The 15,618-nt window shown below is 43.1% G+C and overlaps 1 protein-coding gene across 4 annotated transcripts in view; it reads left to right on the top strand.

Annotated features, from left to right (window-relative positions):
• The window catches only part of Greb1l (GREB1 like retinoic acid receptor coactivator), a 265,485-nt gene that overhangs the window by 204,823 nt on the left and 45,044 nt on the right, over window positions 1-15,618 (top strand). For all 4 annotated transcript variants that reach the window (XM_031364954.1, XM_031364953.1, XM_031364956.1 and 1 more), the window contains 2 exons: window positions 171-305; window positions 3,960-4,157. In XM_031364954.1, coding sequence (XP_031220814.1) covers window positions 171-305; window positions 3,960-4,157 — 333 coding nt within the window. The remainder of the gene's footprint in view (window positions 1-170; window positions 306-3,959; window positions 4,158-15,618) is intronic.

The following is a 15,618-nucleotide window of genomic DNA, read 5'->3' on the forward strand; positions in this document are numbered from 1 at the left end:
GTTGTAAGCACGCACCTAGGAAATTTCTTATCGAAACAAATGCTACAACAGAAAGAGCCGTGTAGGAATTCTGACGTTAATGAGAGCCTATCCCAGCTGCCTAAGCTGGACGCTGCTAACAAACACGCTGCTCATTACAATCTTGTTACCTCTCCCTTATTTTGACATAGGGGATGACCTGGACAAGCTGCTGGAAAAAATGCAACAAAGAAGAGGAGACAGTGTGGTCACTCCTTTCAATGGTGACCTTACCGAGTGTGTGTCCCCTCAGGAGGCTGCTGCTATGAAACCGACACAAAACCTGGGTAAAGTGGCCAGAGGCTGAGGGAAGGGTCAGCCCTTGGGACAGATATTGTAGAAGCTTAACAAAACAAAAACCCTCAGGCTTTTTAAGAGCCCTCAAGGCATAGACTACTGCAGGCTTTTCAGTGTTGTTTACCTGGTAAATTGACTTCTGGTTGACAGTGCTTTGCTGCGCAACCATCTCCTTAGAAAGAGTCCATTCCATGAGAGACTCTTGTTCAGTGGCATTTGGTGATATCTTTTAGCCTCAGAAAATTCTCCTCTTTTTGCCAGGAATGATTTTAGGACTCTTCAGTTTTATTTTATTTTATTTGTGTGTGTGTGTGTGTGTGTGTGTGTGTGTGTGTGTGTTGAGACAGGATTTTATTAGCCCAGACTGGCATCAAACTCATTATGTAGCTGAGTCTAGTCTTGAACTCTTGATCTTCTAGCCTCCACCTCCAAAGTTCTGGGATGCCAGGCACCACTGGCTGGATGCTCAGTGTTTTTTCCTTAGCTGTACACAGAGAATGGCCATGCTTGCGGCGAGCTTCAGAGAACTTCATGAAGCATCTGAAAGCTGTGCAGGACTGTGCCTCTCACCTTTCCCCTTATGTGTACAACTTCAGGCCCATGGAGTATGAGGCCTTCCGGGCAGCAGAAAAATGTTGCCTATACATCATCTGCCCTGCAAGTCAGAGCCCCATGGTGGCCAGCGAAGAGGAAACAGATCTCACCTCCTTGTCAAAACAAATGTGAATGCGGTCCACAGAGTGTCTTGACTTCTAGGCAGTATTTGGAAATAGAGCAGTCATTCAGTCAATTCAGACAATCTAAAAGGAGCGTATATGAACTATTTTGAATTGTTAATTAGTTTAGAGTTTGATCAGCAGGTAAAGGTTGCTTGCAGCCCAAGCCAGGGACCTCAGTTAGATCCTAGGACCCTAGAACGTAAAAGTAGGAGAGAACCAAGTGCTCTGACTTCCACACATGTAATCACACACACCACCACATTATACATACATGTGTAACAGTAATAATCAGTTAATTAAATATTTCTTAATTCTCAGAATACATACAGCTCTCTAAGTACACCCTTGGTTCCCTATTTAAGAAAGGTTATTTGAAGCAGGGTGATGGTAGCACACATCTTTCATCCAGGACAACCAAGGCTACATAGAGAAGCCCTGAAACCCTGCCTGAAAAAAACAAAAACCAACCAAAGAAACAAAATGTTGCTTGAAGGAACTGGAGAAAAAGCTCAGGAGTTAAGGGCCCTGGCTGATTTTCAGAGAACCAGGGTTTCATTTCAGAACCCACACTGTCCCATCTGACTCTAGTCGGGGGATCCAGGGGATCCAGGAGAATCAGGGGAATCCAGGGGATCTAGTAGATCCAGGACCTCCTTTGGCCTCTGAGGGAACCAGACATGTATATGCTACCAAAACTCTAAACACATTTTAAAAAAATAATATGCTTTAGTTTAAAAAGAAATGTCAGCCAGGCATGGCAGTGCATACTTTTAATCTCAGTATGCCCAGGCAGAAGGCAGACCGACCTTTGTGAGTTCAAAGCCAGCCTGATTTACATAGTGAATTCCAGGACAGCCAGGGCTGCATAATGAGACCCTGTCTCAAAAGATCTAAATGAATAAATAAATAAAATAAAAATAAGTGTTGCTTGAAACCAGCAAGATGGCCCCATGGGTAAAAGCAACTACCACCAAACCTGATGGCCTGAGTTCGAACCCCAGGGCTCACTCATATGGTAGAAGGAGAAAGCCAATTCCTGCATGCTGTCTTATCACCTCCACACGTGTGCTGTGGCACACCGGCACATACACACACGGGCACATGCACACACACACACACACACACACACACACACACACACACACCAACACTAAAAGTTATAATAAAAAATTTACAAAAGATACTGTTGTTTTATATTTCATCAAACTTCAGAGTTTGCTAAGTTAAGTCATACATACACATCTCTACACATTTAGTCCCCGTCGACCTATGGACCGAGGAGCTAATGACCCGTTTAGGTTGGAGGACAGGCTTCTTTCATTGGGAGATTTTTTTATTTTCATTTTTTACTTATGTGTATGTGTGTGTTTGTATGGATGTGTGCCGGGCATGCTCAGATGCCCACAAGGATCCTCCAAGGCTGTAGACATGGGTACTACAGATCAAATCGGATTTTCTGCAGAAGCAAAAACTGCTTAACTTAACTGCTGAGACATCATCTCTTCAGCCTCTTAATTGCAGTCTGGGGTGGGGGAGCAAGTGGGGGGAAATTATATAAGGGCTAGGGAGATGGCTCTATGGTTAGGAGCACTGGCTGCTCTTCCAGAGGACCCTAGCTCAGTTCCCAGCCACCACGTGGTTACTTACAAATGTCTATAGCACCAGTCCAGGGGATCTGGTGTGTTCTTCTGTCCTCCTGGGGCACTAGGCATGCAGATGGTACACACGCATACATACCAGTAAAACAGTCATGTGCAATAATTTTTTAAAAACTTTAAGATTATTCACACTAGCATCACTTTTTCTTTTCAGACCCCAGGAATCAAACCCAGGCCTTACGTACACATTAGATGTGTCTCCCATTGCGGAGCTGTTCTCTTCCCAGCTCTGCTGTTCAAACTCATAGCATCAGGCTCTGCCAGTCAATTCTTTCTGCTGGCAAGAGGCCCTCTGTGTCCAGAGTAGCTAGGGCGTTGTGAGTACTGGACGCCTCAGTTACACCTCAGTTGAGTTTAGACAACTTTCATCAGCACTAGTTAATTAGGCCCTTGAGATTGTGTTTCGGTCAAACTGCCAACATATGACCCTGAGAGAATGCAACCCTTCTAAGAGGCGTGCCAGCTACCTGCCCAGGCGTTCTGTTGTCTGTGGGGAGAAGGGGTGTGCATAGGGATTGATGGCTTGGTGAGAACTTATAAGAATGGATTACTGGCATGCATGCAGTATCTGGACAGTGTTTTGCAGTATATCACCTACTGAGAGGCCAGCTGCCTATGTTACAAGGCAGGTAGGTCTCTTTGGGTAGTCCTGGCATAAGCACTGGTAATGATTACATGTCCTAGGCTTGCCAGGTCACAAAGGATGGCAGAGCCAAGCCAAATAGGAAGAAAAGTGAAGGTTGTGTCTCTGGCCTGTGTTGTCTAGTCATAGAGGGGTTTCAGGTCATGTTGCAGCTGGCTTGCTGATGAAGGAGAAATGTCTATTGTGGTATCATCCAGAAAAACTCAAAGGAATCCTACAGTATTATAGCTACGGCATTGACTCCCTCCCTAGATGGGCCTGGGCAATGCTGAGAGGCCTAAAGAGCTGGAGCTGGACCAGGACCCTCCCTGCAGCTGAGTCCTGGTCCAGCTGTGACAGTGTAGTCTGTTTCCACTACTAGCAAAAGTGTTGTAAGACATTCCCAAAGTTTTTAAGTAATTTGCTTGTAAAACTGTCATATCCCATTCCTGAGCATATCTTTTTAGTCAGATTTCAGGGGGAAATGGGGAAATCCATAAAGGTCAGTATTGAGTGAGAATAGCAAGTGGGAATTCTTGGTTGTGAAACATTGATTTGCCTTTGTGTTTTATGTCTCCAAATGGATTCATAGTGCTTGTCGAAGAACTAAATTAATATTGTTCTTATAACTTTTATTAATTTTAGATGTAGATAACGAAACCTTCCAAATTTATCAACCACAACTCACAGTGGCCAGAAGACTCTTATCTCAGGTGTGTGCGATTGCAGACAGTGGCAGCCAGAGCCTGGACCTCGGCCACTTTAGCAAAGTAGACTTCATCATCATCGTCCCAAGGTCAGAGGTTCTGGTCCAGCAAACTCTCCAGCGTGTTCGACAATCAGGTGAGAGTGAGCTTTTCTATGAGCTTCCATTTAGTTCTAACCCTGGAGCCCCTTTATCCCTTCCTCTCACTTAGTCCAAACATTTAAAATACATTTAAAACATTCTTCAGTAGTAAAAAAAAAAAATCACAAGGGCATTTGAATGAACATTTAATTTATCTGTAAGCTTTCTCCTAGACCTTATACCTTTAGAGGCCAAGACTAAAATTGATTTGTGTGTTTGCTGAGGCTGTAAATCTGTGTTGTCATGCGTGGGACTGCAGTCTGGTCATTCATGGTCAGGACTGCAGTCGGGCCTGTCCTGGATGCTGGGTCAAAACCTCTTGAATTCTTCCTAGGTTCAGGCAGGTCATTTCTCAGAGTTCTCAGACATTTAGCAGGTTGCCAAAACATTTTCAACACAGACGCTACCTTCCACATTATCAGCAAGAAGCCAAGTTAAAATTATCTCCAAGAACATAGAGACCAAATTCAAATACATTTCACTCTAGAAGACAGAAAGCAAAGATTTTACAAGCCTGTGACAAATATAATCTCTTCATGAAGTAAAATTTGCTTAGAATATATAAAAAGCTATAGAGTTTAGAAAATTGGGACAGCTAAGCAAGTGCTGGTTTTCATGTAAACCGGGTATTTATTGTTTCTTTTGTTTAGTTGGTTGGTTGATTGGTTTTTGGTTCTTTGAAACATGGTTTCTCTTTGTGGCCCTGGCTGTCCTGACACTTGTTTTGTAGACCAGGCAGGCCTTGAACTCAGAGATCTGTCCACCTCTCTCTCCCAAGTGCTGGGATTAAAGGTGTGTGATACCACTGCCTGGCATAAACCAAGTTTAAAAAGAAAAATTTAAATATCAAATTCTCTCTGGTTATCTTACCTTCGGGAAAGACACAGGTTTTAGATGGAGGATGGATCTTTTTTGTCACATTTAAAAAATTATATTTGAAAAAAGAAAATTAATAAATTCAAATTTCTAGTCTCCTTCTGCTGCCTTCGGATCAAGATGTAGAATCTCAGCTGTCTCCATCTTTCTAAGAGTTGCCTTAGTCATGTTGTCTCTTCACAGCAATAAACCCCTAACTAAGACATTAACAAAGTTCTATTTGGGGGCTGGAGAGATGGCTCAGTGGTTAAGAGCGCCGACTGCTCTGCTCATGAGTTCAAATCCCAGCAACCACATGGTGGCTCACAACCATCCGTAATGAGATCTGATGCCCTCTTCTGGTGTATCTGAAGACAGCTACAGCGAGTGAGTGGGGCCAGAGCAAGAAGAAAAAGTGTCTGAAAACAGCTATAGTGTACCTACATATAATTAATAAATAAATCTTTAAAATAAATAAATAAATAAATAAATAAATAAATAAATAAATTCTAATTTCTAAGAATGTAGCATATGGACTCCACACCTATAGACAGTGTCTATCAAACTTTGTATAGACTTCCAGGGAGTCTTTTAAAATTCAGGTTCCCGCTGGGCGGTGGTGGCGCACGCCTTTAATCCCAGCACTTGGAAGGCAGAGGCAGGAGAATTTCTAAGTTCGAGGACAGCTTCCTGGTCTACAGAGTGAGTTCCAGGACAGCCAGGGCTACACAGAGAAACCCTGTCTCGAAAAATCAAAAAAAAAGAAAAGAAAAAGAAAAATTCAGGTTCCCCTCAGTAGTCGAGGGAGCCCCCAGACTGGATTTTGTCCAAGCTCCTGCGTGCTGCTGGTCAGAGGGCCACACTCTGAGCAGCAGCTGCGGATGAACTCTTCCCACGTGAGCTCACAGCAGGTGTTCACCTTATCTGGCTGTGACTGACTCCTGGGAAGCGTCTCAGGAGGCCTCTAAGTCTCTGAATGTCACACTAGGCAGTGACCTTTTAGAACCGAGCAGGAACAGGACAGAAATCTTCCCTGAGGCCTTCGCAGAGGCCAGCATGAATGCCAGGCTCCCTCTGCTGGGCCTCCTCCCCTCCACCGTGGGTGATGGGTGGGTTTCCCTAGCGCCAAGTAACCTGACCTATTATTGCTGGCGGATTTTCTCTTCCACACATGGAGGGAGTGCCTTCTTTTGTAGACGGTTCCCTTACACCATCTGGCATTTGCAGCCTCCCTCGGTCTGTGATCTGATATGCCAAGTCATGCTTCAGCAAGTGCATCCGTCCCAGCACCTGCCCAGAGTGAGCTTCCTCTGCAGAGCCTTCTCCTGGAATAACTTCTCAGTGACTTGCTCATTCCCTGTCGCCTTACCCATGCTCCTCTCTGAGCTCAGGGCTTTGGTTTTGGTTTTGGTTTTTTTTCTTTCATATTTTAAGATTGCCATTCTTCAGAAAGATACTAAAATCTGACCAGTTAGATAGGTTTATAATGGGGGCGGGGTCAGCATTACAGACAGATTTGGAAAACTCGAGGCAAATTACTGTTTTGTTGTTGCTGTTGTTTTTTTTTTTTACTTAAATTTTTATTTTATGTGTATTTTTTTTGCCTGCATGTATGTTTGTGCACATGAGATAGCCTGCTTGCATAGGCTGGAAGGCAGCTTCATATCTGCTGAATTGGAGTTATAGATGATTGTAAACCACCATGTGGGTGCTGAGACTTGAACCTTGGTCCTCTGCAAGAACAGCCAGTGCTTTTAACTGCTAGGTCATCTCTCCAGCTCTTTGACAGGGAAGTAAAAGTATACATTGGAGAAAAGTAAACCTCTTTCAACAAAACACATGTATCTGTACACAGAAGGATGAAACTGGACCTCTCACCCACATGCAAAAGTCAGCTTCAATCCACTTAGATCAAGTACTGCTTCCTCTGACAAACCGCTCCAAAGCCTCGCTTCTGTACTACCATACAGGCTAGACTAGGAAAGGCCTCATCAATCACATTGCTTGTCATTGTTGGCCATATTAAGCTGGATGACGTGTGTGTGTGTGTGTGTGTGTGTGTGTGTGTGTGTGTGATCCCTGTGTACTATGGGATATTAAGCAAAGATCTGACTTCAACCCATGAATACCAAAGTTTTTGATTTGAGGTTGTTTTATTTTATTTATTTATTTATTTATTTATTTATTTATTTATTTTTGAGATTAGAGTCTTGCCAGTGCTTCTGCCTGGTCTTAGGGGAAGAAACTGAAGTGGGCACAGATGCTGGATGGATGCAGGTCAAACAATTGATGATCTCTGGCCTTGTAACTTTCTAACTATGCTGGATGCTGGAGCTGGTAGCTTCAGGGGACATTTTTCAACACTCTCTTGGTCATTCTGTGGCTGGTAATCACTGGCTTCTTTTTTCTATAGCTTTCGACACTTTATTTTACTACTTAACTCTATCTTACTGTTCTGTGCTTTAAAAAACTTAACTCTTTCTGTTCTATGCTTCATTAAGGGCTGGGGACTTAACTCATTGCTCTGTGCTAAAAGCTTAACTCTTCATTACTGTTCTATGCTTCATTAAACACCAAGGAAACTTAACTCTCTATTATTTACCTTATAAATCTCTCTGCTTGGTTAGTGCTAGAAAAGTTAACTCTTGCTTACTCTATAGTTGGCTGTCTTAACTCTAAGTTACTCTGATGCCAAAAACTGCAGGTCTCTGGCGAATTAACACCCTACTGTTAAACACTGGGGCATTCAGTGAAGGATTAATTGCTAGGGCTCCTTTTGCTCTTGCCCAGAAACCTCACCTTTCACTGGCCAGATAAGAGAGAGACTTGGAGTAATAAAGCTTTTATTGAACCATGAGAAAAGAGTCATGCTAGCAATAGGAAAATCTTTTACCCAAGCAAATATGCACAAACGCACATACCTTCATACACACATTCATACATGCACATTCATTGTCTCATATTTATTTGTTGGGTTCAGCAGTCTGCCTCATCAACTTTCATACTTACACACACATACACACACACACACACACACACACACATATATATATATACATATATATATGGAGAGAAAGAGGAGAGAGGGAAAGAGACAGAAAGAGAGACAGACAGAGAGAGCAAAAGCCTCCATGAGCAGGTTTTATTGAGCTAGCGCAGAAAGAATTCACCCATTCTGGATGAAAAATAAGCTCCAACCTTTTTTGCTCAGAAAAAGGAAAACCTTCTTCCCTTTTATTGCTAAATAAGTTAAGTGTCTCGTAGGAAAAGCCTGCCTGCTGATTTCTGCTCTCCCTGCAGCTCCTTCTCTTCTTAGTCTCATATTTCCCTCCTCAGCCCCTGTTGTATTCTGCTCCCATACCGCGTCTGCTCTGCTTCTCTTCTATTTTCTCCCTTCGTCAACTTAATTCTGCTCTCTCCTCATCTGCTCAGCTCCTCGGCCCTGTCAAGTTTCTAGTTTGCTTCTACTCTCTTTCTCTCCATTCTTCTTCTGCCCTCTAATATCTGCCTTGGTTTCTAATTCTTTTTCTGTATTCTGTGTTCTGCTTACTTAACTTCATTGTTCCTGGTTTTGTATTTCCCAGGACACATGACCACACGGCATTCCAGTAATCAAAAGTTCACCACAAGTTTAAACATAAATTTAATTTTATTGTAGTAATAATCACTTTTATATACTTAATAATAACATTCTTTTTTAATTAAGGAAAAACATGATCGTGGTATATAGAGTATGTGCATGTATGCATGTGTATGCATGTGTGTGTGTTTGAGTGTAACATGGAGCATATGTAAGAAGTCAAAGAACAACTTTTGGAAGTCAGTTTTCTCTTTCCACTGTGAGATCTAGGGATCAAACTCAGGATACCAAGCATTTTTTCCATCTGAACCATCTTTCTAGCCCTATGGTATTATTCTGAAAAATGAAAGTAACAAAGTGGAGTCGTCTTCCTGATCCCATCTGCCTAGTTCTGGAAAGAGAACATTTCAGCAGCCAGCCCTTTGGAGAGAGTGCCAGACAGAAAGAATAGTCAGGACACTCAGGAAGGGCATGTCCTTCGCAGTTCAGGCGTGGCTGAAAGCAAAAGGAAGTTTTTGCAGACCCACACTGGGTGAAGCATGGTGGTCTCTTGACTGGCATTCTGATTAAGGAAAGAGGAAATGAAAGAAGAAAGACAGAGAGAGGGAAGGAAAAAAGAAAACAATACAAAAGAGAAAATAAATGGGCTAAGACTTTTCAAGTTCTCCCAGTAACCTGAAATTCTGATAATTGAGGAAACTCCACATTCTGTCAGTCAGAACACTAGAATACTAGCACAATAAAAAAACGCAAGCCATTCTAAATTCAAGGTGGACTGGTCCATATCAGTGACTGTGCTTAGTTGGGGTCCCTGGTTTGTGCGGATGGCCTGTCCAGGAGACAGGAGCGGGTGTAGTGGCAGCCTCGAAGGAAGCTTTATACTGATAAGGTCAATGACGCTAATCCAGTGATCGCACACGCACGTGGTTATGATGAAGCTGGAGCTGTTCATTGGTGACAAGTAGGTTCTCTGGTCCAAAGAAGCACAAAGAAGCTCTCAGGAATAGGTCCCAATGTGGGGGTTAGCCCAAGTGACGTAACAAAGTTTTTCATTTCTAAAACATACCTTCTTAGTCTTATCAACTTTCCTTTCCTTCACTGATTACTTAAAACTTTATCAGAAAGAATTATAGCACCTACTAGATGGTTACAAGTATCTCAGAGACCAAGAGTCTCGGGAAGCAACTCTGGCCCAGAGCACCTAGTAGATGGTTACAAGTATCTCAGAGACCAAGAGTCTAGGGAAGCAACTCTGGCGCAGAGCACCTACTACTAGATGGTTACAAGTATCTCAGAGACCAAGAGTCTCGGGAAGCGACTCTGGCCCAGAAAGAAGACGCACACTGGAGATTTCCGTTCAAACAGAAAATTAACCTGTCCACTCCTCTCTAGGTGTGTGACTACCTAGACAGAACCCTACTATGGGAACCTTCATTCCTTGTGGCCCCTTCTCTGCAGCCACCTGCCAAACAGCATGTCCATGTCCCTGCTAGATGCTGGAGCCCAAATGCAATGGTACTCAAATGCAGACTACAAACTCCTTTGCCACATATTTAAAGTGCTGGACGCTATAAGTGGAGGATTCCTCTTTCCAGTTATCTCCATAATCAATTATTTCATTTTATGGCAAGGAAGATCTCTCCACTTTCCACCCTGGTGGTTTCAAAGTCCATCTCACTCCATGGGGTCTCTGGCCTCATCCTTCTTTCCTAGCAAATGCTGTAGCTGTTCTTTTCTTCCTTACCCCAAAGTGGGGGGAAAAAAGCTCAAAAACTTCAGATGAAAACCATCTTGTCTCCAAATCTAGAACCATGTTCACTCACCTGTCTCCTCGACTGTCGTCCTGTTTGACAGAAGGATGGCCCTCCTGGTTCAGTCCAGCCCCTCCACCTCACTGTTGGTACCACGCCCCTCCCAGTTGCTCACTCTCCTTCCATCCGGTTCTCATTCTGTCCATTGAATCTGCCCACCACCAAAGACTAGACAGTCCGGCCCAGATCCCTCTTCCAACTGTCAAACCAGGAAGGCTGTGCTGGCTTCCCTCTGTCTCTCCACTTCCCACCCCCTCTGTTAACATCCTGCTCTCTGACTCTCAGCCCAAGGCTCTCTTGCCACTATGACTACTCGTCTTTCCAGGCATTATTGTATCTGAATTTTTGGCAGCATCCCTTTGAACATACAGTCCTTTTGTCTTCCAGAGCCTTCCCAGGTTTTCTCCAATCCTAACTACTCAGATGTACCTTTAAGATTCCCTAGCCACGATGGTGCCTCTAAGACTTTCTCTTCATCCTCGACGTGAAACAGTCAAGGAGCATGACTATCTAGCCAGGGGTAGACACTTCAGAAACATTTGCTAAACCAGAATTTTATAAGAGTTTGTTAAATTGATTTGTTAAGTGAAATTGTATTTTGAAAGGAAAAGATAACAGTAAAAGTTAAAATTTAGAATTCCTCTTGAAAACTCAAATTAGGTCATTGGAGACACATTTGAAAAATTACCACTGGTCAAGAGTAGAGGCCTTGAGTATACAAGCAGACAAGACTGCGGAGTCAAATCCCACATGTGTATCTAGAATGCTGTTCTTCAGGCCATGGGCTCTCTCCCCTGCAGCCCAAACAGTCCAGTAGTGCATGCTTTTATAGACTCTCCAACCCAGATTAAATAATCAGTGAGACGGCAGAACGGAGGCAGGGTAGCGCCACCCAGACAAAAGTCTCCACAAATTCCATGCGACTAACGGGATTTTAGCCAATTTTTACAGTTTGGGTTTTATTTATTTGTTTGGTTTTGTTTGTTTTCCCTAAAAAGAGACTACGGGGGTAAAAGAATTATGTGCTGGTTTCCTGTCAACATGACACCAGCTAGAGTAATTTGGAAAGAGGAAATCTCAATTGAGATAATGCCCCACTAGATTAGCCTGTTGTGCATTTTCTTGATTAGTAATTGGTGTAGGAGGGCCCAGTTCACTGTGGGCATGGCCACCTGTGAGCTGCTGGCCCTGGGCGGTATAAGTAAGTAGACTGAGCAAGCCGTAGGAACGAGCCTCGTCTTTAATTCCCACCTCCAGGTTCCTTCCATGGCCTTCCAGCAGTGAAGGACTACGATGGACAAGTGTAAGCGAAATAAAGCCTTTGTGCCCCAAGTTGCTCCCTGAGATATTTTATCATAGCAAGAGAAACCCAGACTCTTAAAAACTGAGAATGTTTTAATGGTGTAGATTTTTTTGTTTGTTTGTTCATGTGTCATATGGTGGCAGGGTTTGAGACAGGGTTCATGTGTCATATAGTGGCCTCACAAATGCTAGGCAGGAATTCTCCCCTGAGCAATATTCCAGGCCTGATATTCAGCTCTTTAAGAATTAGTTTCTGGGCTGGTGTGATGGCTCAGCGGTTAAGAGCACTGACTGCTCTTCCCAAGGTCATGGGTTCAAATCCCAGCAACCCCATAGTAGCTCACAACCATCCATAATAAGAAACTAAGAACCTATGGGCTGGAGTGAGTAGGTGGAGCAAGAAGGAGAAAGTGAATGGAAAGAAGAAAAAAAAAGAATTAGTTTCTGATTATTTGGTTTCATACCAAAACTTTGCAGAAATCTGTCCGATCCATGGAGAAGGTGAATGGCTAAAACGGAAAGGTTTTTTTATTCTGTTTTGTTGTTGTTGTTTATTTGATATCTCTTTGATAGGAGAGGCAAGGAATAAAAATTGGGTATTAAAAAAAGAGAAAATTGTTGCTTAAAAAAATTAAGAATGAGGATATGAGCCAGAATATACTATTTTCTCCAAATAGCATAGTGCATATTGGGGCAGTCCTAGCTCATCCTCACTGATACCTGGACATCTGAAAGGTCCATGGCCACGTATTCTGATCACATTTTTGGTCTGTGGTACCTGTGGACATGTAGCATGTGTTCTTTGCTCTATTTCCCTTCTAGCCCCATACAATAAATAATTTGTTCGAGGGTAATAATTTTTTTCTCTTCTTCCACAGAGAGGACCCTAACTTAATATTCAAGTTTTTCCTCAACACATCTAGATTCTACATTTCCAGTAAAGAAACGTGGAGACACAAATCCCTGTGATGTAGCCTCTAGGTTCATTCAGACGTCTAAGAAGATTCCTCACTTGTGATGTTCACAGCTGGGTTTAGGGATGCCCATGACTAGGGTGCTACCCATGCCAGCTCCAGAGAGGGGGATAGCATTTAGAAAAGACAGAGGTTCCTGGCTGCTGCCCTTTTAGAACCTAGTGAGCAGCAACTTGTCTCAGAAGAATACTGATACTAAGTTCCCATTTATGCCCAAAGCAAGGTCCATTATCTAGGCAGCCCTGACCCAGAGTCCTCGCATCTCTACAGGTATCCTGGGTGGGTCCTTGCACATCTGTAGATATCCTGGGTGGGGTCTTGCACATCTGTAGATATCCTGGGTGGGCCTTGTACCTCTACAGGTATCCTGGGTGGATTTAGTAAACTATGACAGACATGGTTATGATGCTTTGGAAAAGAAATTTTATTTAACCAGTAGAATGATTGTAGACAACTTAGATTGTTAAGATGTCAGACCAAATAAAGGTGACTTTTCTCAGAGCAGCCATATGTGAGCACTTATGAACATTTCCAGATTCTAAGCATCTGTTTGTTTTGAAAGACAAAACATGAAAGCTGAAGTAGAAACTAATGACAGTGATTCTGTTTATGAGCTAGAAGAGCTAAGTACAGAAGGATTATACTTTTGACTTTTGGTACTTGAAACAACTTATAAATTTAGCACTTATTTGTTGCACAAAATAACAGGTTTCATTAGATTTCCATATGTGTCTATAACATGTACTCTGATCATGTGTTGCCCCTTACTACCTGCCTCTCCCTGTCACAGACCCCCTTCCTCATCCCAAATATCCTTCTACTTTCCTCTCATTTTTTATGATTTACATATTTAAAAATAATTAAAATAATGAACATGGACAAAATTGAATATAAACTATATACAGATACACCAAACTACATGTCATATAGATAATACTATCACACAGCAAAAAAATAATTAGTTCAAGCAATTTTTTTAAGACAGGGTCTCTCTTTGTAGCCCTGACTGTCCTGGAACTCGATATGTATACCAGGCTGGCCTCGAACCTACGAAGATCTGCCTTCCTCTGCTTTCCTTTAATGGAAATTGAAGACATATGCCCATCTAAATTAGCTCAAACTTTTTAAAAAAGTATTTATTATTTATTAAATGTATATAATACACTGTAACTGTATTCAGAAACACCAGAAGTGAGCCATCACATGGTGGCTGGGCATTGAACTCAGGACCTCTAGAAGAGCAATCACTGCTCTTAACCATCTCTCCAGCCCTCGCTCAAACTTTTTAAACACAGTATTTTTTACTATACATTCACAATATGATATATTTTTTAATTAGGAAAAACAGTGGAAAACAGCAGACAAAGGTTCATACAAACAAATAAATTCCCCAAACTACATATCCTTTAGGCAGCACAGCAGCACGAGGCAGCTCAGGTAACTTGTTAAGGCTTGTTTATTGATGGATATGGATGTGTTTGTCTGCATGTACCTCTGCACACCAGAAGAAGCCATTGGACTCATACAGGACTATAGTTACAGATGGTTGTGAGCCTCCATGTGGTTGCTGGAAATTGAACTTAGGACCTCTGGAAAAACAGCCAATGCTTTTAGCCGCTGGGCTGTTTCTCCAGCCCTAGTTCAGATAAATCTTGATTCTTAATGTCTACCCTTTTAAGAACAAAATGGCTACAGATAAATGTTGAATTATAATTACTATATTTGTGGTTGGCCAGTCCTACTGTTTCACTAGCTCCCGGGATTGATTGATTGATTGGTTGGTTGGTTGGTTGGTTGGTTGGTTGGTTGGAGAGGGGAGGGTGTTCCTGTCCCTTTGTCCTGAAATTAATTTTTTTTTAATGGTTTTTCAAGACAGGGTTTCTCTGTGTAGCCCAGGCTGTCCTGGAACTCACTCGGTAGACCAGGCTGGCCTCGAACTCAAAAATCAATCTGGCTCTGCCTCCCAATTGCTGGGATTAAAGGCGTGCGCCACCACTGCCCAGCTGAAATTAACTTCTCCGTTTCCAAAAAGCTTTGAGTCTTTTACTGAAGTATCTAAAAACCCAAATCTGGGTGTTGATGTACTCATTGCTCCTGCAGTGTCACCTTAGGCACACTTGGTAGACATCCAGGAAGTATAAGTGTGTGTGTCAGTCCATTCACACCTAGATAGCCTCTTCACTTCTCTGTATACATTTAAATAATGAGTTTATATCGAGCCCTCCGATTCCCTTCACCAAAATTCACCCTGGCCTTCCCCCTTTCCTTATTCGTTACTTCCCTCTCTCACGGGAAGAAACCACACTCATCGAACACGCCCACCCGTTCCCCTGTGAGAAACTGCTTTGGCGACTACAAGTTTTGTGTGTGATCCTTTTGTCCTCAACCGTACACTTCGCAGCCAATGGTGGTGTGCTTCCCTTAGTGTCCTCTTCCGTCTTTACCTTTGCCGCTCAGCCTTCTTGATGAGCAAGGGTTCACTTGTCACCATTTTGACTCCCTGGAGGTTGGCTTTGGATGTTCGCTGCTCTCTGAGGCTCTAAAAGCCACACAGCATAGTGATGTGTTCAGAAAAGAGAGCATCCGCCATGGTCTCTGTCCTTACCGCCCACTTCTCACCGCCATGGTCTCTATCCTTACCGCCCACTTCTCACCGCCATGGTCTCTGTCCTTACCGCCCACTTCTCACCGCCATGGTCTCTGTCCTTACCGCCCACTTCTCACCCGTACACCCGCAGTTATAGACCCATACACCCGCAGTTATAGACCTGTACACCCCCAGTTATAGACCCGTACACCCGCAGTTATAGAACCGTACACCCGCAATTATAGACCCGCACACTCCCAGTTATAGACCCGTACACCCGCAGTTATAGGCCCGTACACCCGCAGTTATAGACCCGTACACCCGCAGTTATAGACCCGTACACCCCCA

The sequence above is a fragment of the Mastomys coucha genome, unplaced genomic scaffold, assembly GCF_008632895.1.
Source record: "Mastomys coucha isolate ucsf_1 unplaced genomic scaffold, UCSF_Mcou_1 pScaffold13, whole genome shotgun sequence".
NCBI classification, from domain to species: Eukaryota; Metazoa; Chordata; class Mammalia; order Rodentia; family Muridae; genus Mastomys; species Mastomys coucha.